A 21,565-nucleotide genomic window follows, 5' to 3' on the forward strand; every position below is an offset into this window, starting at 1 on the left:
AATGGCTCGTGCAATATGTGCTGTGAACTTCTCGAGTTGTCCATCACTAACACATTTGGATTGTCATCATTCAATATTCAGCATTCAACTACTTGGCCTGACCGACAATTTTTAAATAGAAAATGGCAAGTACACATTATTAAGTTGCAGAAGTAACAATGAAATAATAACTATATTATAATTGCAGTTTCGCAATCAGTACGACAGCGATGTCACAGTGTGGAGCCCCCAAGGGCGCCTCCATCAAGTAGAGTACGCAATGGCGGCTGTAAAACTCGGCACCGCAACTGTTGGCCTCAAAAATCGTGACTACGCCGTTCTTGTTGCACTCTGCAAGCCGGCTTCAGAGCTCTCCGCTTCGCAGCGTAAAATCATTCCCATTGATGATCATCTGGGCATCTCTATAGCTGGCATTACGGCCGATGCACGAGTTCTCAGCAAGTATTTGCGCTCGGAGTGCTTAAGTTATAAGCATTCGTATGGCTCGACATATCCAGTGTCGCGCTTGATAACTAATTTGGGCAACAAAATGCAGACAACAACGCAACGTTATGATCGTCGTCCCTACGGAGTGGGTTTGCTCATCGCTGGTTACGATGAGAAGGGTCCTCATATCTATAAGGTGGAACCATCCGCAAATTTCTTCAATTGCAAGGCAATGACCATTGGTTCGAGATCTCAAAGCGCTCGCACCTATTTGGAACGTCATTTGTCCACATTTAATGCCAGCTCTAAGGATGACATTATTTGCCATGGCATTCACGCTATTCGCAGCTCATTGCCCAACGATGAACTCGTCTCCAAAGACGATGGCGGATCTCAATTGGTATTATTCAGTATTATTTATTATTGTTTACATTGTTAACTGATTTACCATATAACAGAACATTACTGTGGCAATTGTTGGCAAGGATCAGCCGTTCAAAATCTTATCCGATGAAGAAAATCTGCACTATTTGGAAATGGCCAAAAAGCGCGGCGGCTCAATAATCGTCTCAAAGGACGACGACGACGATGACAAGCCATCGCCAGGAGATAGCGAGGAACCAGCTCCTTCGACTGCTCGTGATCCACAAGTTGCTGTGGCCACCATGGAAAATCCTTAATTGTAACACATACTATCCGATGTTTAATATTTAATAGTCATCTAATAAAGGTGTATGAAATATTATTCTTACTTTTATAATTAAAATGAAAACACGACATATATAATATTGTGGGTAACTATTTGTGTTTTTATTTTACAAACATAAAATTTAACTTTGTCCCAAATGATGATTACCATTTAATTGTACCATTCTACATAATGTTGGTATTGTACCATAAAGAAAAGTACGAACAAACGTACATATGCGTGTACTAACTAGTGTGGAGTTGCCAACGTATTTTAAATGTACCATTTTTGTTAATAGTGTGGGAAGCGTGTTTGGTGTTAATTTATAATGATGGATGAGTGTAAAGCGATTTAAATTGTGTTTTTGGGTTACCTTTAATTGGTTTTATATTTGGAGCGGCCCTATTATGTTTCTTGTAAGGGATCTACTAAATTTATTATTATATACTTAAATTATTTTATACATAAACAAAAAATTAAAAATAATGTTATCATAAATTATTGCTATGCTAAAAAATAAAATTCAACACGAATTTTTGAATTCATTCAAAACAAAATGAACTCGAAACGGATCAAAACATTACCCACCGTTTCCATCGATTATTTATATGTGGGGGTTGGTTTCGCATATAAAATTATCGATAAACACTTAATGTAGTTTGGGGGTTTGAGACGGATCAAGCATAAATTAAACAAACTTTTCTTAAAACAAAATACCACTGTTTACGACAGTTTTCTATATGGATTAATATTCCAATCAGTGACCATTTAACAGTTGGCAACTTTGTTAATAAATCAAAAATAATAAAAATTGTATGCAACTTTTACGCATAATTTGAATTATTCAAATTAGATATAAAAAGAGGAAATGAAAGAAAATCACAAATAAAGCGAGACTTCCGTGTTTAACAATGTTCTCTTATTAGTGAAAACTCACTGCTACGCAAGTAATTAAGTTGCGATCTTATGCTAAGTTGTATGAACTAAAAGTGTATGTGTGAATACTCCATAATAAATCAGCTATTGATTGATTGCTCCACATTTATCGAAATGGCAAGAAAAGCTTATACGACGAGTAGTTTACGACGAACATCCATTGAATGTACTTACATAGACAAATTGAAACGAGCAAAACGAGTGGTGAAATAACTCACAAATAAATTCAAAACAATTTGAATAACTACAAAAAAACATTGCCTACGTATGCGTATGTGTGTGCCAATGAATGGATATAACTATAATAAAAAGGTATAACTACACGGAGTTGTAATCTGCTAACCATTTTGACAACAGTCTCTGAGTAAATAAAACAACACGGCAGAAGTGAGTACGTGTGTGTGTTTTTGTTCAATCAAAACATAGTATGTACATTCACACATACATACATACGTACATGTATATAAATAGTCACATGTGTTTTTACAAATGCTTCTGGTCTAACTGCTTTGGTGATTTGTCACATTTAATAATGCTGTGATTGCGTGTACATATTTATAATTGATTATTAATATATTAATATAATTTATTTATATATATGTATGTTATTAGAAGCAAATTTATGTGCAGTGAAATAAATAGCCTATTTCAATTCCAAATCATTTCATGAAACTATAAAATCTTTGATGAGTCCTTTCGATAAACATGCAAATTCGATTTATTGATACGAAATTTAGCACTAGTTGCACTAAGTGACGTGTAATCAACACAATCATGCATTTATTGGAATAAAACCTCACCACAAGCTAAATGGTGAACTAATTGTTGTGCTCCAGGTTATGGAGCTAATTGTTTATCCGATAAGTCAACCGCAGTTTATTATTAACTTCCTTGAAGGATGTGTGAATGTTAATTTTCCTTTTAAGTTGACAACGACAAAATATATGTACATATGTACGTATATTGATAATTTTGGGAACCCTTTAGTTGGGTTGCTTTCTTCTATATAAATCAAGCAAAGGCAAAATAAAAAGCAAATTTTTATATCGACTAACCTCCACACACAATATTGAAAATAATAGAAATGTCTGCCATTATTCGGATATTACTTTCAGCTTATATTCAGATGGCTTGCAATATTTTAGATTAATAGGAAGATTGAAGCTTTAATAAATTTTATCTTATAAAATATTAATGTATAAAAACGTCATGCATTTAATTTCAATCCATTCTATTTATCTTTGCGATTTTAGAATTCCTTAACGACAAAATAATGTATTCTGCTCCCACTAAACAACCTCATCCGATTAAGAATCGGACAAGTTTTAGAGGTAAGATTTGTAGCAACCAACTTACATTCAATCGCAATTTGTAACATCGTTTTTTATTTTTCAATTTATATTATAGATAAAATTCCAGCGCGTTTGGTTTTGTATTTCCTATCATGGTCTGGGTTCCTGGTGTCCTTCATGATGCGCAATGACATGAACATTGCGCTGGTTGCAATGATATCCAATAGCAATGCGACAGAATCGTTGAACAATGAGCATACTCCCAAGTTGAACTTGGTAATGCTGAACTTTTCGATCTCGTTCTTGAACTGTATTTAATCTAACATTGATGTTTCCTATTAGGGTGGCGCAAGTGACGATCAAATATCTGGAATTAAGTCTTGGATCATAGGTTCATTCTTTTGGTGTTATGTGCTCTCCCAAGTCGTGGGGGGCATTGCTACTGAAGCTCTGGGAACTAAATCCGTATTTGGATGGTCACAACTTGCAACTGCGTTATGTAGTCTGCTAATGCCTTTGGCCGCCGAAGTGCATTATGCGGTCGTGATAGCTCTTCGTTCAATTCAGGGCTTTGCTTCTGGATTGACGTGGCCTGCCATGTACGCCATTGTTGGATACTGGATACCACTGGCGGAGCGTTCGCGTTTCATGTCAAGCTTTCAAGGATTCAGTATTGGAATAGGATTAACGTATCCGCTGTGCGGATTTATCATTACCAAGTTCGGATGGCCACCTGTGTTCTATACAACTGGTTTATTGGGTGTCAGTTGGTGCCTTCTATGGTATGCATTGGCCTTCAACACGCCCAGGGAGCATCCTCGCATAACGAAGGAAGAACTCAACTATATTGAGCTGAATGTGGGCGAGGAAGTATTAAATTCAGTTACCATGAAAGTGCCATGGAGGCAAATCTTTTTGTCCCTACCGGTCTGGGCGATTGGAATAACAACCTTCGGTCGAATATTTGTGCATTACGTGTTCATAACGAGTGGACCCACATTTATGGATTCCATTCTCAAATTCAAGGTTTCGACTAATGGTATTGTGTCTGGACTGCCTTTCCTCGGATCCTACGTTTCCGCCGTGCTCTTTTGCTATATTGCTGACAAGCTGCTGTTGCACAAGATTATGACCTTAACCAATGTGAGAAAAGTATTTACGGCTCTCTCGCAAGTTGTTCCTGGACTGTTAATTGCTGCCCTTGGTTACATTGATAATATTGGAGTTCTTCTGACATTTTGGTTTATTGCTGTTATGTTGATCACAGCATCGTATGCAGGTGCAATGGCGAATATTATTGATCTCGCGCCGAATTATGGACACTCTGGAGCAGTCTTAGCATTCTGTCAAACAATTCATATGTCTGCATCATTCATCTCGCCTTTAACCGTTGGATACATAGTTACGGACGAAGTAAGTCTGATTAAACTCTATTTGAAATCAATATTTTCATAGTTTTGTAATTATAATCTTCGCCCCTTTTAGAAATCAATCAGCCAGTGGCGCATTATATTTGTGATCTCAGGAATCATTGCTGTTGTGACTTATATTTTCTACCAATTTTTTGCCACCGCTGAAATACAGCCTTGGAATGCTTTGCGACCTATTAATAATCAGGAAGATGAGGAGGCTAAAATGGTACCGAGCGAAAAGGCTGAGAAGAAATACATTCCCAAATCGACATGAGCGCTGGAATCACATAACTATTTGTACTATATACGGTTCTTGCGTTCTTAATTATATTATGTTGTTAATGAATTTGACTAGTTAAAATTTGACAACTATTAACAAAAGGGTGTAGATACTGTTAACTAATGGGAACATTCTTTAACTCTTGTGATAGACATAGATATTTTCTTGTAAATACAAATATATAACAATGTTTTCCTAATTCTAGAACATTAAATATCAATATTGCATTTTTCAATATTTTTTGTTAGTGAATTTGCGTCTAAAGGAATTTTTCCCTATTAATTTCATTACTACTGCTATTCTGGAATGGTTTAAATTAAACAAAAATACGAAATCGGGAAATCTTAAAAATATTTCAAATGCCCTATTTAAATTGGATATCCGTTAAAAAAACGAAAAAGTTAATTCACAACAGACAGAAAATTAATTCTTTAAAAGGATATATATAAATATAAAGGAACGTCTATTTTCGATATCATAAATTTCATAGTCCAATTTGTTCTTTTATACAAACCGAGTCGATATTTATTATCGATAGTGCAATCGATAAGGGTCAGCTGTTTTGTATTATATGAACGTGTTTATGTCGTTGCTTATGTTTGCGTAAGTACATTAAAAATTGTAAAAGCTGAATAAAATTTGGTCTAAAACGAAGCAATTGAATGTTAAAACTGTCAATATGAGATTGTGGATTTGTTAAACGTGTATTTTTATTAGAGAAGGGTGCAAACATAACAAGTGAGTGCATGATTAAATTATGAAGGCCTAAAGTAATCAACAAATGCATTGTTATGTATTTATTTATTTACTGTTTGTGGCTAGATACTACATAGTACATTTCAATTCACATATATACACATACACATACAATTTTATGTGTAAGATATAATTAAACATTGTCAAAGTGATAGATTGATAGAATGACATACCAAGAGTTTTGCCGGTTTATAAGAGATCTAAACAGTTAAATTGCTGTTGGATAGGTGATGATTTTAAATATTGTATTTGCCAATAAATTCACAAACATTAACTACATATGTACATATCATAAGGACACAACACAGTTTTCATTAGTGTACCTTTTTAAAATGTACCATGTTTTTTTAGAAATGTACCATGTTTGTAAAAAGTATTTTGGTACAAAAGTGCCACCTTAAGTACCAATATACCAGTTTAGTCATTAAAATATTAAACGCTTTTACGATTTCTACATTTCATACTATATTTTGTCGGATTACATATATCATTTCAATATTTTTACAGGTGAAGATGGCCATCGGCGAACTTATCTCAAGTTTATCGTCTAACCCATATTTTGGGGCTGGCTTCGGACTGTTCGGAGTAGGAGCCAGTGCAGCGATACTGAGGAAAGGTCTTCAGGGTGCTGTGGTGCTATTTCGTCGTCATATGATGATCACTCTGGAAGTGCCCTGCAGAGACAAATCGTACCAATGGCTTTTAAAATGGATCACCATTAAGGGAGCGAGAAAGACACAACATTTGAGTGTGGAGACGACATTCTTGCAGAATGACAATGGAAAAATTCGAACCACTTACGACTTTATACCGAGCATTGGAAAACATTTATTTCAATACAAAAGAAATTGGATTCAAGTGGAGCGCACAAGGGAGCAACAAACGTTAGATTTACACATGGGAGTGCCATGGGAATCTGTGACGTTGACAGCGTTTGGCAATAACAAACAAATCTACTTTGATATCCTGGAGGAAGCAAGACAATTGGCCTTGCAGGCGACTGAGGGAAAAACACTTATGTACACGGCAATGGGCTCAGAATGGAGACCATTTGGGCATCCCCGGCGACGTAGACCTGCCAGTTCAGTTGTCTTAGACGAGGGCATTTCGAGTAGAATCATTGCGGACTGTAAAGATTTCATTGGAAACTCCTTGTGGTACACACAGCGAGGAATTCCGTACCGCAGAGGATACTTGTTGTATGGTCCTCCGGGATGTGGCAAATCAAGTTTTATAACTGCCTTGGCTGGCGAATTGGAGTACGGCATTTGTTTGCTAAACTTGTCGGAGCGTGGACTCACCGATGATAGGCTAAATCATCTAATGAACGTGGCCCCAGAACAAACTATAATCCTACTTGAAGATATTGATGCTGCATTTATTTCGAGAGAAGCGACTTTACAGCAGAAGTCTGCTTATGACGGCTTGAATCGCATCACATTCAGTGGCTTGTTGAATTGCCTCGATGGTGTTGCTTCCACAGAAGCTCGCATTGTTTTTATGACCACCAATTACCTCGATCGCTTAGATCCCGCTTTAATTAGACCTGGTCGCATCGATTTAAAGGAATACATTGGCTATTGTACTCAACATCAGCTCGAGCAAATGTTTAAAAAATTCTTTGGAGAGCAAGAAGTTGCCAAATCGACGGAATTCGCTCAACGAATCGTTGCCACAGGTCGCACCGTGAGTCCAGCGCAAATTCAAGGGTTCTTCATGAGACACAAGTCTTCCCCTCCACAGCTAGTTGTGGACAGTTGTCATAGTATTTGGGAAAACGATGAAAAAATAGCTATTAGTTACGTTAATTAAATTGTTAATTTTCCAAAATGTTGTGTACAAAATAAAATTGTAAATTGCAACTTTAAATTTTTAATAGTGTCAATAAGGGAATTTATTTACTTCATCAAATACTGCACTCTCAACAAAAATTTAACAAGTGCAACGTCAGGGTGACAATTTAAAAATGTATTTATTTATATCTATAGCCAAAATAGATATTTGCATTAAAGTATTTAAAAAAATTGTTATAAAATGTAAACAAGAAAAATATTATTTAATATATATATAATAAAATAAAAAAAAATAGAAAGTCTAGAAAACTACAGTATTTGAAAGCCCGTTGAAAAAGTTAAATTTGAAATGGAAATTTGACCATCGATAATATTTGGCGATAGTCGAACCAATCGCTTATCTATTCTGGTTCTAAGCAAGTGTGAATGACCTATCGATCACAGAAAACCATCGTTGTTGCTGAAGCAGTGATTAACAAGTGTTTGTCGCGTGTGGTTCGTTTTCAGCTGTTGTAAAATGAGTTTCAAGAGTCAACCCAAAGGTTTTGCCACCAAATCCATTCACGCTGGACAGGATCCAGAGCAATGGAAGAGTGCCAGTGTTATTCCTCCCATTTCACTGAGCACAACCTTCAAACAGGATGCCCCTGGAGAGCATCGTGTAAGATAAAATTTTATGATGCAAACATGTGCAAAAGAAAAGTGTATTTATATCTTCCACCGCAACAATATTGTCTTTCCTATTAATAAATATTTAACGCTTTGTTGGCACAACTGATAAATGCCAATCTACATATTCATGTAAATATGCAGAAATTCATGTACATATGTATGTATAAGTAGATACGCATTAGCAGTGCTATCGATAAGCCGGTAAACGGCAGATAAATTTTCCATCATTTAGAATTTACATTTGTCTGCATGTATGAATGTGTGTGTACATTGTGTATTTTGATTGTATTGTGTTATCATACCGTGGTTAAATTTTTATTTAAGCCTGTAAAAATAAACAATTATATAAAAAAAGTAAATTATATGTTAAATCATATAATAGTTAAACAATGAAAATTTAAAGCATTAATCTAAAATTATAATTGGTTTATTGCGTGGTTAGTGTTAGTTATCTACATAGATTTATTGAGATAGTGATATTATTATCGTTTAATTATGCAGCTCACTTTGGCTTATCAATATAATTAAACAATAATAATAAATATCGTTAATCGTATGTTATAAATTCTGATTGGAGTACATTATGTTTTGTTTATGCGTTTATTGACCATCAGTCGACAACGGGAAAACGGTTTATTTTTAGAAAATTTGAAAAATATGTAAAGTCATAGGTCTCAACTGATTTGAACTATTTCGCAGATAAGTGTCTTTAATAAACAGCCGAGCCCTGTTGTCCAAACCAATTTTGCCAAATCATTGTTGATTTAACATAAACAAAAAAATGCAAACTCATTATATATAATTAATTTAAAAATACCCCCTCGAAGATTTTAAAATTTGAATGAAACAACAGATATTGTGCGATATTAATTCCTGTATATATTAATTCTAGGGTTATGAGTACTCTAGGAGCGGCAATCCAACCCGTAATGTCCTGGAGAAATGTTTCGCTGCTCTCGATAACGCCAAGTATGGATTGACCTTCTCATCTGGTCTGGGTGCAACAACTGCTGTTCTTACTATGCTCAACAGTGGCGATCACATTATTATGGGCGATGACGTCTATGGTGGAACCAACAGACTTATCAGGTAATCTTTTGTTTTAGTATTGCATATTATATTATAGTATTAGTATTTATTCTTATAAAATTCTTTTTTTTTAATATTTCAATTCTATTTTTTAATTTGTAAACTTAATTATATTTATAATAAATTATTCATAATATTTTCAGACAAGTGGCCTCTCGTTTGGGAATAAATGCAACTTTTGTTGATCCCACCAATTTGGATGCTATTAAAGCAGCATTTAAACCTGAAACTAAGGTATTTTACGATAGAACATCTCTCAAACATATGATATACTAATATACTATAATTTAATTTATTTCCAGCTCATTTGGATTGAGTCTCCAACGAATCCTTTGATTAAAGTCGCTGACATTGCTGCCATTGCCAAGATCAGCCATGACGCTGGCAATATTATTGTGGCCGTGGACAACACTTTCCTGACTTCGTATTTCCAACGTCCCCTTGAGCTGGGAGCTGATCTGGTGTGCTATTCCATGACCAAATACATGAATGGACACACCGATGTTGTTATGGGAGGTATAACCATGGATTCTGAAGATCTTTACAACAGATTGAAGTTTTTGCAAAATGGTAAAGATGCCTGACACTCTCTATATACATAGATTTTAAACTATATTCTTTCTTGCAGCTGTTGGCATTGTTCCATCGCCGTTTGATTGCTACCAAGTGAACCGCAGTCTGAAGACTTTGTCTCTGCGTATGCAACAACATCAGAGCAACGCGCTGCAAGTGGCCAAGTTCCTGGATTCGCATGCTTTCGTTGAGAAGGTACTACACCCGGCTCTGCCTTCCCATCCACAGCATGAGATTGCCCTTAAACAGACCTATGGATACAGCGGCGTATTCTCATTCTATATCAAGGGCGACCTGAAGCATTCATCAGCTTTCTTGAAGGCTCTGAAGATTTTCACTTTGGCTGAAAGTCTTGGTGGATATGAAAGCTTGGCTGAATTGCCGTAAGTTTTACAACATAGATTAATATGATTGTTTTTTAAATTAACTTTCATGTTATTTATAGTTCCGTTATGACACATGCTTCTGTACCTGCTGAAGATCGCAAAACTTTGGGCATTACTGACGGTCTTGTTCGTTTGTCTGTGGGTCTTGAGGATGCCGACGATTTAATCAATGATCTGAACCAGGCTCTGGACATTGCTGCGAAGGCATAAAATACAAATCCACATCCCCATCATGTAAAATACGCCCTGAGTGTCCTATTAAATAATAAATATTGTATTATGCAAAACCGTGGTATGTTTATGTTGGATGGGATATCATTCAATCCATATAATTGATTAATTGATTATTAGCCAATACTGTTAATTTGTTATTAACAAAGGCCTAGGTGTGTATGAAACACGAAAAAAAATTTTAAAAAATGTTGCAAAGCAAACAAGGTTTACAAATCGAAAGAATGATGAGAAATCGATATTTTCATCTTATCGATAGGCCTTGCCACAATTAATTAGCGATACATCGTGCTCAATTCGATATATTTATTCTATACGACATCGATATACACTAGTGCAGTGCCGGTGCCATCGCAAAGTGGAATGCAATGATAACGTCAAACAATTGTAAAAATGCTGTCTGAGTTGGCAGCCACGGCGTTTCTCGCCTTATCGCTGAGATCAATTATATCACTTAACGCATATTCTGGATACAACAAGCCGCCGATGTTCGGCGACTATGAGGCACAACGGCATTGGCAAGAAGTGACTGTAAATTTAGACGCCAAATCGTGGTATACAAATGGCACACACAACGACCTGCAATATTGGGGCTTAGATTATCCACCTCTTACTGCATATCATAGCTATCTGGTGGGTCTTGCCGCCAAAACGCAAAATGCCAGTTTTGTGTCCTTGCACGCGAGTCGCGGCATCGAAAGCAAGGAGCACAAGAGTTTTATGCGTCTCACGGTTTTGACTGCCGATCTTTTGATTTATTTGCCGGCAATTTGGATTTTAAGTGTTGCCATCGATCGAACCTTTCAGAGCAACATCAAGGAGTTGTTATTTCTACTGCTCGCTCTATATCCGGGGCAAATGCTCATCGATAATGGACACTTTCAATACAACAACATATCGCTCGGATTGGCAGCTGTGGCAATTGCCGCGATTCTCTGCAATAAAAACTATTTAGCCGCTTTTACGTTCACATTGGCCCTGAACTATAAACAAATGGAATTGTACCATGCGCTTCCATTCTTTTCATATCTTCTTGGCACCACTTTGTCGCGCAAAAGGTATAATATTTATAATTGCATTCATTTATTTGTATTATTTGTTGTATACAGGGTCAAATAACAATAGTTGACAGTGGTTAATTGGTTTTGAAAAGCTCAACAGTTGCTCAAATGATTTAACGGAATATATATTTAGTTGTTAAACTTTAGCATTGACAAATGATCCTACGGCTAAAGTAAAAGCTAAAACTTTTATTGAACACTTGTAATTATTCTATGGTGAATTCACTGTTTACTTTCATAATTTATAATTCTTTATAAACGTTAAGTTGCTCTACAAATTCCGAAGAAATATGACCAGATAGATACTTGATAGATAGATATTTCTATACTATACGAAATCATTTTATAATTACTAGTCATTAAACATATACAAACTAATAATTTGTGGTTCTATATAAAACTTAAATTTCTGTAAGAATTCAGATGATTCTTGATTGAAAGATTTCATTAATTAATATGATATTGTTTTTATCATATTTTTTTAAATATATTATAATCAAATTTTACCATTGAATATTGTTACTCATAAAAACTATTAATTCACTAAAACTCTTTCCTTTCTTTTTCAGTTTTAAGTCCTTTGCAATTGAGCTGACAGCCATTGCCTCAATTGTATTGACGGTTTTTGCCATTCTATGGCTACCTTGGTTACATTCCATAGAAGCAGCTTCCCAGGTATTGCATCGTCTTTTTCCACTTGGACGCGGTGTGTTTGAGGACAAAGTGGCCAATGTTTGGTGCAGCATCAATGTGATTTTTAAACTAAGGTAAGCAAATCATTAACTAGCTAGTAATTATGAAATTAATTTGTTGACTTTTGCAGGAAACATTTCCAAAATCATCAGATGGCTTTAATCTGTTTGGGGACCACTCTTTTAACTGTACTACCAACAAATATAATTCTCTTCTGGCGACGCAGCAAACCGATGTTTTTGTTAACTCTATTCAATACTTCAGCAGCCTTTTTCCTATTCTCATTTCAAGTAAGAAATTACGTTTACTATATATTTAGATGCCAACTATAACTAACATATGTAATCTGCAGGTTCACGAGAAGTCAATTTTACTGGTTGCTCTGCCAGCAATTTGTTTATTTCAATGGTGGCCAAATGAGATGCTATGGTTCCTAGAAGTCTCAGTATTTAGCATGATTCCGCTTCTAAAGCGTGATCATCTATTAATTCCAAGTGTGGCAGCAACTGTCCTCTTCCATTTAGTTTTTAAATGCAATTACTTCAAACCCAACAAGGAACAGATGCTCGAAAACAAGCTTTTAAATATGACCGTTGCAATATCGGAGATTCTAATGCTGTCAATTTTAGTTGGGTCTTTAGCTATAAAGCCCTCTGCTAGATATCCAGACATTTGGCCCTTAATTATTTCCGTTGTAAGCTGTGCACATATTTTCTTATTTTTGGTTTGGGGATATGTGAAACAGTTTATGCAGTGCGATCGTAAGCTATATAATAAAATCGAGTAACAATCATAAAAACAGTGTGATCATAAAATGTACTATAATAAAATCTAGTGATTAAAAATAATAATTCTGAAATTCTGTTTGGATTTTATTCCTAAAAATGTTCGCTAGATGTGGAGCAATGGAAAACCATTAAGATTAAGATTTTATTCAGTTTATTGAACATTATTGCATTCCATTTAAATAGAGAACACAACGCCGTTACACTTCATAATTGTTAGTTTAGTTTTAGTTTTGTTTTTTGTTTTTATCCGAATTTGCATAATGTCTTTTAATATCTTTACATTTTTATTTTGAACAAGTGTGATGGTGACATAAAGAAATTTTCTAATGATTTACGAAGTGTTTATGCTTGGTTTTTGTTTTGGTTTTGTTTTGTTTTGTATTTTGTTTCTTTTTCATTGTTTAGCACTATTTTGTTTTATTTTATCTGGAAAAGTCTGCTGATGTGTAGACAATGAAAGTCGGACCACAACCTGTCGGTTATCTTTCCGTCAGGCGCCTCCGCAAGATGATCTTCGATTCGAGTTGGTTTGAAATTGACCGCATGATTTTAATTCAGTGAATACTTCAGTAAAGAATGCTGGCTCTGCATTGATCTTAAGCATCTTATTGCTTAATCTGTTCACGATCACCAGGCATCTTTAAAAGCAAATCAAGAAAAGTGCGATCAAATTTTAATGCTATGCTAATATTGCACTTTTTAACTTACCTGTCCCAAAAGTTCTCTTTGGAGTCTTCGACCAAAAATGGCTTAAGAGGATAACTTATTTCGTTTCCCATGTATGAATACGACAAATACAAACAAGTGAGCACAGATGCCTGAAGATCAGATTCCTTTGTTTCCTCTCCGTTGACCAGTTCGCGAACCAACATGTAGACGAATACAACATTTGCTGGATTGATAAATGCCACATCCTGTAAGTCAGAAAAGTACTTTTAATAACGTTTCCGGGGTCTAGATAATACTAGCAGTGTTGTAGCTGCTGTATTGAGAGTCTAATAAGAATCGGGATATTTTTATTCGCTAAGGGGAACTTTAAATACTTCTGAAACATTTTAAATATTTTTCAATGCAGCAAAATGATATTATTTATAAATTTGAAATTAGTATTTACAGTACAAAAAGTCCATTGAAAATTATTTGAAATGAAATTTATTTCAGTTAGCTTCATTGTATTCGAAATATAATATTTAAACTTAATTTGAGCTTTCAAGTATAATTTAATCAAAAAAACGAAATATTTCACAACCGTCTGTCTGTTATTTACTTAAATAAGAATTGCCTTCATGTCATGATTAAATCAATTAATTATAATTTAAATTATAATGTATCTCTTTTTTTAAATATAATGTTTGAAGTCCCTGGCTTAAACTTATGAACTTTGGTGACAATATTACTGTCTATTTATCATAAAATAGTTTTAAAAATTTTGCCAACTCATTTTTAAGTTTAAGACTTTAAAAGTGAATAATGGGAATTGTATAAAAGGTTTAAGAAAGTTATTATATAAAAATTGGGAGTTTATTTACCTGCCAGCCTTGCAAGAGGAGGCTACGATCGACAGCCCTGAGCCACATGACGGCGTCGCCAGGATCGAAGTTGTTTAACCGATGGCAACGATAGTGCAAGAACATGCCCAGACATTTGAGTAGTTCCGAAGTAGAAGCCTATTTATTGTAGGAGAAGAGTTGAAAATGAATGTGAAACATTAGCAACAGTTTCCAATTGGAATAGAAACTGTTCCCAGTTCGAAGACTGTTCCCAGACTATACCAAATTACCTGTATAACAGTTTTGCGTGGAATGTGATTTTGATTAGTGTTCTTGATCTGTATCGACGAAGCCTGCAACTGCTGGGGCAGTGTCAACGTTAAAGGCTGCTTCTGGATCAGTTTGTTGTGATTGGTTATCGAGTTGGTATTGTTGACACGTCCCAGCTCCTTGGCCGTGGATGGCTTCTGTGTTTTGGCGGCCGTGGGGAAGAATGGCAAATCCCTGATGACCTGATTTTGATTGCAGTGATGCTGTTGCTGATGCTGATGCTCCTCGATGTGATTGCAATGCAGCTGGATATTCTTATTCTTATCAGCTGTGGCTGTCGCATTCACCGCCCCCGATGTGGAGTACGATGCCTCCAGGAGTTGAGCCTTAAAGCAGGCCGACGGCATATTGGCGCATTTGTTCTTGTTGTCGACCTTCTTTTTGTTATGCGAAGTCGATAGCTTCTTCCATGAGAGCGCATTGATGAACAGCGAGTGCTTCTTCAAGCTCTTCTCAATCGAACTCTTCTCCGAGATGACAATCGAGTTCTCATTATGCGAGTCCAAATCATTGTTGATCGTGTCCTTCGACGACACTGTCAGATTATTGAAGTTGTTGTGCGAATTGATTTGCGTGTGCATTGAATTATATTGCATGCTTGCCCCACAGCTGTTCTGATTGTGTCCGGAGCCATGTCGCGATATTTGGTGCGACGACATTCCGGATTTGCCCGATTTATTCTCGCGGTTCTTGGCATTATTCAGCTGCTCATACGAGAAGTTATTCAAATGCGAATCGATGGAGCCCGCAGTCTCGTTGAGTTTCTCCGCCTGCAAGTCAGCGGATTGATTGTATGGAAAATTGGGCTGTGACGAATAGATGGGATGTCTATCCCTTGGATTAAAACTCAGCACCGTGCCCATGTTGACTGCAATTATATAAGTACAATTGTATTTATTGTTATTAAACTCTGCAATTGAATATCTCTCTCTGTTTTTTCAATTTCGTATTTAATGTATTCCAAGTTATTGATTAGTTAAGACACACATCCATCCACATCCAGACTTCACTTTTGTATACATATTATTTATATTTACTTTTTTCTTGTTCCTTCTCTTTTTTTTTAAATTGTTTTACTACTTTTCGTTACTTATTTTATTCGCATTGCGATCCTATGGAATTTTTGTTATAAATCACGTACCTAAATTCGTGATTTAGTATCAACTCAATTGATTGAATTTTTCTTTCGTTATTTCCTATGTTGTTTTACTAGTAGTTGTCCAATTGAATATACAAATTTCGTTAATTGCATTTATTTCTAAGATTTAGTTTATAGCTTTGCAGATTACACACATTTTTTTGCAAGTTTCACAAGTGGATTTATGGATATTTTACATTATTTTTGTGAAACACATTTAACTAAAGAACTTCCGAAATATTCCTTAAATCGATTTCTTCACATGCGAAAAATCTACTCTCAAGGGTTGGAATTCCATTCTCCTCCATCTCCAGCCCACCACACGGAGCATGCTCACTGCGCACTTGACATTTTTGTTACCCCTATTTGGTGCTGTTTGGTGCTGTTGCCTGTTTGGGGGACATTTTCTTACTATATTTTCTATTTTCTTATATATAGTATTGCGTAAATTTGCATTTCTTTTTCAATATTGGCTACCACCTAGCATTGGATAATATTTCTATATTATGTAGTATTTGCATGCATAGGCTTTTGTTTCTTTCTTTCTGCTGAACCTTTTTTCTAACTACGTCATTTTTTCATCACAATTTTGAGAAATTTATCTGAAATAACATTATTGTTTCTTGACTGATAGATCTTCTCAAGTTGTGTTTAATTAATAATATACAGAAAATCTAGCATTAGATTTTATTCAACAAAAATATAATAAAAGTTTGAAATTGCTTTCGAAACTTCAAATAGTATATATTTAAAAACAATTTGTGAAAACCTTGCAATATGAAAAAACTTCCTAAAGAACAAAAATATAATGTGCATATAAAGAAATATAAAAATTTAAATTGAATTTTCTCAATGTTCTCGAAATATGTTATCTGTAATTCATAAAAACATTATAGGTTTAAATTCTATATGATTATTGGTTAATTTTAATTCAAAAAAACTTTCTATGAAATAAGAAAATGCTGGCATTTTAATGTAAGTTTCTTTATTCAACGAAAAAAATCAAAACTTTCTCAGAAATGCAATATTTTTAAAAATGTTAATTGCAAAGATTCGAAGTCTTAAATCATACAAAGCGTAAAACGTAACTTGACTTAACAGTTTTGAATAAAAGTCGTTTCTCAATAGTTTCCAAACAAGGTCGAAGATAGAGAGAAACTGGCGCCACCTGGCGGTTGTATAACGGCTTTGCGTGCGCCGAATTCTATTTAAATGTGCTTGCATATAAGATGTGTTTGCCCTGGGCATCTGGGCTAATAATACCCTACACACTGGAGGGGCATTCGCGACTTGAGCATCCTCGACGAATGCGAGTGTTTGCAGGACACACTTGTGTGTACATACAGATGGGAATACTTTTGGTATTTTTTCAAATAATTACTGGAAAGTTGTTGTGTAAACACTTGCTCATCTTTTTGAATTTTTGCCCCCAATGCGCATGGCGAATATTAATGAAGTGTGCCTAGAGAAGTGGAGGGAAACGCGGCGGGAAGGGATCGGGGCAAAAAGGCAAAAGGATAAGCATTTTTGCTGAAAAATTACATAGCTACAGCGACTAAACTAATTGAAGTGTTTTTGATGTGTGATTAAAAAACAATTTGCAGACCACAAATCACATGATGAATGGGTCACGAATATGTCGGATTTTACTTTATTTTTGTAAGTTGTGCAAAAGGATATTACGACACAATGAAGTGTGAGATATTATCTGGGCTAACTGCCGCTAGTTAATGTGATTTGTTTTGTACCTCGAGGAGAGAAAGTGATAACATATGAGTACATAAAATCCACATTTCGATTATGTTTTGCAGTGTTTTTTCGAGCCACGCTTTGTCAGCGAAGTTATTTCGATCCGAAAATAAACATTACAGAGATGTTTATGATGGGCGACGATGTCAATAATGGCTTCAATATGAACGACGACCAAATTGTAAAGTTCATCAAGCCTCTCGACAGGGGGCCCTACTTCGATACATCAGCCACCAAGAATGTGACATCATTGGTGGGCAAAACGGGGCATCTCAACTGTCGTGTCAGGAATCTGGGCAATAAAACGGTTCGTATTTCATGCTGACTGGCTTTCAAGTTGTATCTGTGTATACATACAGCAAACATCATTAACATTCACATTCACGTGCTAATTACCATTTGTAGGTATCCTGGATACGGCACAGGGACCTACATCTTTTGACTGTGGCTGAGAGCACGTACACATCGGACCAAAGATTCACTTCAATCTACAATAAGCAAACTGGCGATTGGTCTTTGCAGGTAAATACTAAAATAAATCCACTACATTAGTAACTATAATAACTATAATTTTGTAACTATAGTTTTTAAGTTTTTAAGTATTATTAAAAATTGTTTAAAGCTTTGACTTTTAGCTATAAGTATTGAGTTTCTATGCAGTCCGTACAAGCTTTCATCTATTTATGTATTCTAAACCTTTAAACCTACATTTTATTAAAAAACTATTACAACTCCATTGCATTTATTTCCTAAAAATTTAATGTTATCAAAATCATTATTTTTATCAGTAAATTTCAAATATAATAGTAATTTTATTTATTCACAATAATGTTAACTAATATTTATCCCACAAAACTAACAGTCTTTTCTTCCATTCATTAAACAATTTTTTCTTTAACTTTAATAATTGAATTTATTTCATATAGCGAAGACTAACTTATTTCCAATTTAGATATATCTATTCAATATAAATGTCATATAAGGATTACTTTATTTAAGCAATTAATTCAACTAAGTTTTTAAGTGTATTTATTTCAAACAGATAATATTAATAAATTCAAATTTGTATTTATTTTTTGCAGATCAAATTTCCCCAATTAAGAGATTCTGGAGTTTACGAGTGTCAAGTTTCAACGACACCTCCTGTTGGCTATACAATGATATTTTCAGTTGTTGGTATGTGCATTTTGGAAATATTCTATATACATTTAAGCTACGAACAAATTTAGTCGTATTATTAGCGTTACTTTTAATGTATTATGTAAATACGAAACTTATGTTATACATCTACTTGTAGAGCCCATCACAAGTATTCCGGGAGGTCCCGAGCTATACATTGATTTGGGCTCCACAGTTAACCTGACTTGTATTGTGAAGCATCTTCCGGATCCACCGCTAATGGTGCATTGGACCCACAATAATCAGGCGAGTACAAATACTATATACTACTACTAAATACTACAATATAAATGTGAATATCTTTGCAGGAGATCAACTACGATTCACCTCGAGGTGGAGTATCAGTTATTACCGAGAAGGGTGATATAACCACATCATATCTGTTAATACAACGCGCCCAAATATCCGACTCTGGCAGATATTCCTGCATGCCATCGAATGCAAATGCCAAATCGGTTAATGTCCACATTTTAAATGGTATATATTCTTCTTAAATGTAAGCTTTTAAATATTAAATATTTATTAAATTGATATTTTTTAGGAGACCACCCGGCCGCGGTTCAAGGAGCCAACTCGTTTGTCGGGCTTAGTTTAAATGCGCTAGTTTTTATAATGGTTTTTGCACATGTATAAGATTATTAAATAATTATAAACGTAATTTTATTGTAAATATATAAATACAAGGTACTTACTTTACATTTATAGTTTACAAACAATAATAAATTAGATTTTAAACAATTTCAGTTTCTCTTCAACTTTACTATTTTTTCTGATCTTCAACCTATCGTATTATATTTTTTAGATTATCTGGTAAACTTTCCTTATTTTGAATTTTTTTTTTAAACCAATTTCAAATTTTCTTTCCCATCTCAACTTGAACATTTCTCTTCCGATTTGATACATTTTCGAATTCGATGATTGGACGTTGGTTGCGGAATGTAAATATATCGATGTCGTCAGATCTGACGATATTCCGATAATTGTTTTACAAATAATTTATAAATGAACAATCGACACTCCTAATGCATATTTATACATACCTACATATGTGGTGAAGCGAATTCCAGCTGATTTATGATCAACTTTTTGGAGTTCTTACAACGATTAAAATTCAAACCGTTAAACAATCCAAGCACAAAAAGACGATTTGGAGCAAAGGTCTGACATCGAAGTTTTTTAGCGTAGATCGTCAAAGATTTATAACCGTAAACTTCTTGAAATGATTCAATAAGCGAATAATTATGCGTGTTTGTCGAATCATCAATGAGTTATTTATTAATAAAGTATTACTGATTAAGGTTTTACAGTAAAATTACAATTGTGCTTTGGATCGTACGACAATCTAAGTGTAGTTATAATTGAAAGAACGAGCTATAAAAAAAACTATGTCTTTCGAGCCTTTATTTCATATTTTTCCCAGACCTTTCAAAAAGGTAACAAATTCAACAAATTAACTTTACCAACTGCTGCTTTGGCATTGCGATTATATACAAAGTAATAAGCAAAAATGACGAGTTTCCTACAAAGTATTTAATTGGGTTCACTGAACACTTTGTCTTCAGATAGGAAACCAACGAACCAAGCAGCTGAATCAGCGCTAAGCCAAATCAGACCAAGGAACAAGGCTTCCACAACTCCAATCAATGCTCCAGCGCAAACATCCAAAATATAATGGCGTTTCAATATCAGTCTGGAGAGAACGACGCTGACAGCCCAAGCGGTCAATGGCATCCAGAAAATGATGGGCAGGGAATACAGATGGGTGAAGAAGACGAGGATATAGAAAGCTCGCGATGCGTGACCCGATGGAAAACTGAATTTATCGGGTCCAATTGTCAGCATGTCTGTGGCCGGCATAGGACGCCGTCTGCGCACAAATGCTTTAAGAAATGCCACCACAACGATGTCCAGCAGCAATCCTATCAGCATATTCACTTGCATCTGATGCAGATCGCTGGAGTTGAGCAACCAGATGAAGGCGACCCATGTTGCCAGCCAAGCGATGCCATCGCATGAGACCTCCAGCATTTTGCAGTGTATCTTCAGTGACTTGAAGGATGAGAACTGCAGCAGGTAGGCAACAAAGCGATCCGTCAGCTTCACATCTTGCTCCAAGATTTTCTTTAATGCGGGCGAAACTTGTCTCTGTGTAGACAAAAGAATTTGCAGATAAGTACAATTAATACACAAAGTCTACTGCAAACAATCACTTTACCTCTGTCATGTTGAGTGTTTTATTATATGGCTTATTCTGCAGAGTATTACTTAGTTTTCTTTCCAAATTAAAGCAAACAACTTTTATTCACCAGATAAAAATAAACATACATTATTCTGATGAGTTGTTCATTCCACATCAATAGAGCTGGCCAACTTACCTTATCGATACTATCGATATACATTGTTAACACTATTTAGGTGCAACGGATATTATCGATTATTCCGATTTGAAATATCGAATTTATTTTCAAATAGTAAAACTAGAAAAGAACTTGGATAAAATATTATATTTATTAATATGAATTAAAACATTTTGTGCAGCTTTTTTGTTAGCATAATTATTAACTATTTACATATTCCACCTTTCAAAGACGAAATAGTAATCA

The 21,565-nt window shown here is 35.0% G+C and overlaps 8 protein-coding genes across 12 annotated transcripts; 6 read left to right on the forward strand and 2 right to left on the reverse strand.

Moving 5' to 3' along the window:
• Positions 1–11: 11 nt before the first annotated feature.
• Positions 12–1,224, forward strand: LOC117565246 (proteasome subunit alpha type-1). The gene is made up of 3 exons (XM_034244257.2): positions 12–125; positions 188–826; positions 885–1,224. Exons 1-3 carry the CDS (start codon positions 123–125, stop codon positions 1,104–1,106), a joined length of 864 nt encoding a protein of 287 aa, XP_034100148.2. The 5' UTR covers positions 12–122; the 3' UTR covers positions 1,107–1,224.
• Positions 1,225–2,081: 857 nt separating this feature from the next.
• LOC117565240 (vesicular glutamate transporter 1) lies at positions 2,082–5,254 on the forward strand. 3 transcript variants are annotated; one of them, XM_034244251.2, is made up of 5 exons: positions 2,082–2,437; positions 3,304–3,381; positions 3,458–3,618; positions 3,685–4,755; positions 4,828–5,254. In XM_034244251.2, exons 2-5 carry the CDS (start codon positions 3,324–3,326, stop codon positions 5,026–5,028), a joined length of 1,491 nt encoding a protein of 496 aa, XP_034100142.1. In that variant the 5' UTR covers positions 2,082–2,437; positions 3,304–3,323; the 3' UTR covers positions 5,029–5,254. The 3 variants fall into 3 exon arrangements, with proteins under 3 accessions (XP_034100142.1, XP_034100141.1, XP_051858985.1); XM_034244250.2 differs by having other exon boundaries at positions 2,082–2,362; XM_052003025.1 differs by lacking the exon at positions 2,082–2,437 and adding an exon at positions 2,814–2,863.
• A 335-nt stretch (positions 5,255–5,589) lies between these two features.
• Positions 5,590–7,668, forward strand: LOC117565242 (mitochondrial chaperone BCS1). 2 transcript variants are annotated; one of them, XM_034244254.2, is made up of 2 exons: positions 5,590–5,637; positions 6,298–7,668. In XM_034244254.2, exon 2 carries the CDS (start codon positions 6,304–6,306, stop codon positions 7,600–7,602), a length of 1,299 nt encoding a protein of 432 aa, XP_034100145.1. In that variant the 5' UTR covers positions 5,590–5,637; positions 6,298–6,303; the 3' UTR covers positions 7,603–7,668. The 2 variants fall into 2 exon arrangements, with proteins under 2 accessions (XP_034100145.1, XP_034100144.1); XM_034244253.2 differs by lacking the exon at positions 5,590–5,637 and adding an exon at positions 5,644–5,772 and having other exon boundaries at positions 6,298–7,667.
• A 373-nt stretch (positions 7,669–8,041) lies between these two features.
• Positions 8,042–10,581, forward strand: LOC117565244 (cystathionine gamma-lyase). Its single transcript, XM_034244256.2, has 6 exons — positions 8,042–8,244; positions 9,148–9,344; positions 9,488–9,578; positions 9,647–9,914; positions 9,973–10,300; positions 10,363–10,581. The coding sequence occupies exons 1-6, from the start codon at positions 8,101–8,103 to the stop codon at positions 10,511–10,513; spliced, it is 1,179 nt and encodes a 392-aa protein (XP_034100147.2). The 5' UTR covers positions 8,042–8,100; the 3' UTR covers positions 10,514–10,581.
• A 281-nt stretch (positions 10,582–10,862) lies between these two features.
• Positions 10,863–13,110, forward strand: LOC117564872 (probable dolichyl pyrophosphate Man9GlcNAc2 alpha-1,3-glucosyltransferase). The gene is made up of 4 exons (XM_034243819.2): positions 10,863–11,592; positions 12,165–12,362; positions 12,419–12,578; positions 12,641–13,110. Exons 1-4 carry the CDS (start codon positions 10,928–10,930, stop codon positions 13,073–13,075), a joined length of 1,458 nt encoding a protein of 485 aa, XP_034099710.2. The 5' UTR covers positions 10,863–10,927; the 3' UTR covers positions 13,076–13,110.
• A 100-nt stretch (positions 13,111–13,210) lies between these two features.
• LOC117564873 (cyclin-dependent kinase 5 activator 1) lies at positions 13,211–16,303 on the reverse strand. 2 transcript variants are annotated; one of them, XM_034243821.2, is made up of 5 exons: positions 16,190–16,303; positions 14,857–15,764; positions 14,606–14,743; positions 13,785–13,990; positions 13,211–13,714 (listed from the first exon to the last, which is right to left on the reverse strand). In XM_034243821.2, the coding sequence occupies exons 2-5, from the start codon at positions 15,757–15,759 to the stop codon at positions 13,567–13,569; spliced, it is 1,395 nt and encodes a 464-aa protein (XP_034099712.1). In that variant the 5' UTR covers positions 15,760–15,764; positions 16,190–16,303; the 3' UTR covers positions 13,211–13,566. The 2 variants fall into 2 exon arrangements, with proteins under 2 accessions (XP_034099712.1, XP_034099711.1); XM_034243820.2 differs by having other exon boundaries at positions 16,038–16,296.
• Positions 16,304–17,520: 1,217 nt separating this feature from the next.
• LOC117564386 (protein CEPU-1) lies at positions 17,521–19,647 on the forward strand. Its single transcript, XM_034243106.2, has 7 exons — positions 17,521–17,693; positions 17,846–18,090; positions 18,189–18,305; positions 18,866–18,959; positions 19,081–19,208; positions 19,271–19,439; positions 19,504–19,647. The coding sequence occupies exons 1-7, from the start codon at positions 17,651–17,653 to the stop codon at positions 19,593–19,595; spliced, it is 888 nt and encodes a 295-aa protein (XP_034098997.1). The 5' UTR covers positions 17,521–17,650; the 3' UTR covers positions 19,596–19,647.
• A 689-nt stretch (positions 19,648–20,336) lies between these two features.
• LOC117565440 (polyisoprenoid diphosphate/phosphate phosphohydrolase PLPP6) lies at positions 20,337–21,337 on the reverse strand. Its single transcript, XM_034244531.2, has 2 exons — positions 21,178–21,337; positions 20,337–21,107 (listed from the first exon to the last, which is right to left on the reverse strand). The coding sequence occupies exons 1-2, from the start codon at positions 21,184–21,186 to the stop codon at positions 20,493–20,495; spliced, it is 624 nt and encodes a 207-aa protein (XP_034100422.1). The 5' UTR covers positions 21,187–21,337; the 3' UTR covers positions 20,337–20,492.
• Positions 21,338–21,565: the final 228 nt, after the last annotated feature.

Source organism: Drosophila albomicans, chromosome 2L, assembly GCF_009650485.2.
Source record: "Drosophila albomicans strain 15112-1751.03 chromosome 2L, ASM965048v2, whole genome shotgun sequence".
NCBI classification, from domain to species: Eukaryota; Metazoa; Arthropoda; class Insecta; order Diptera; family Drosophilidae; genus Drosophila; species Drosophila albomicans.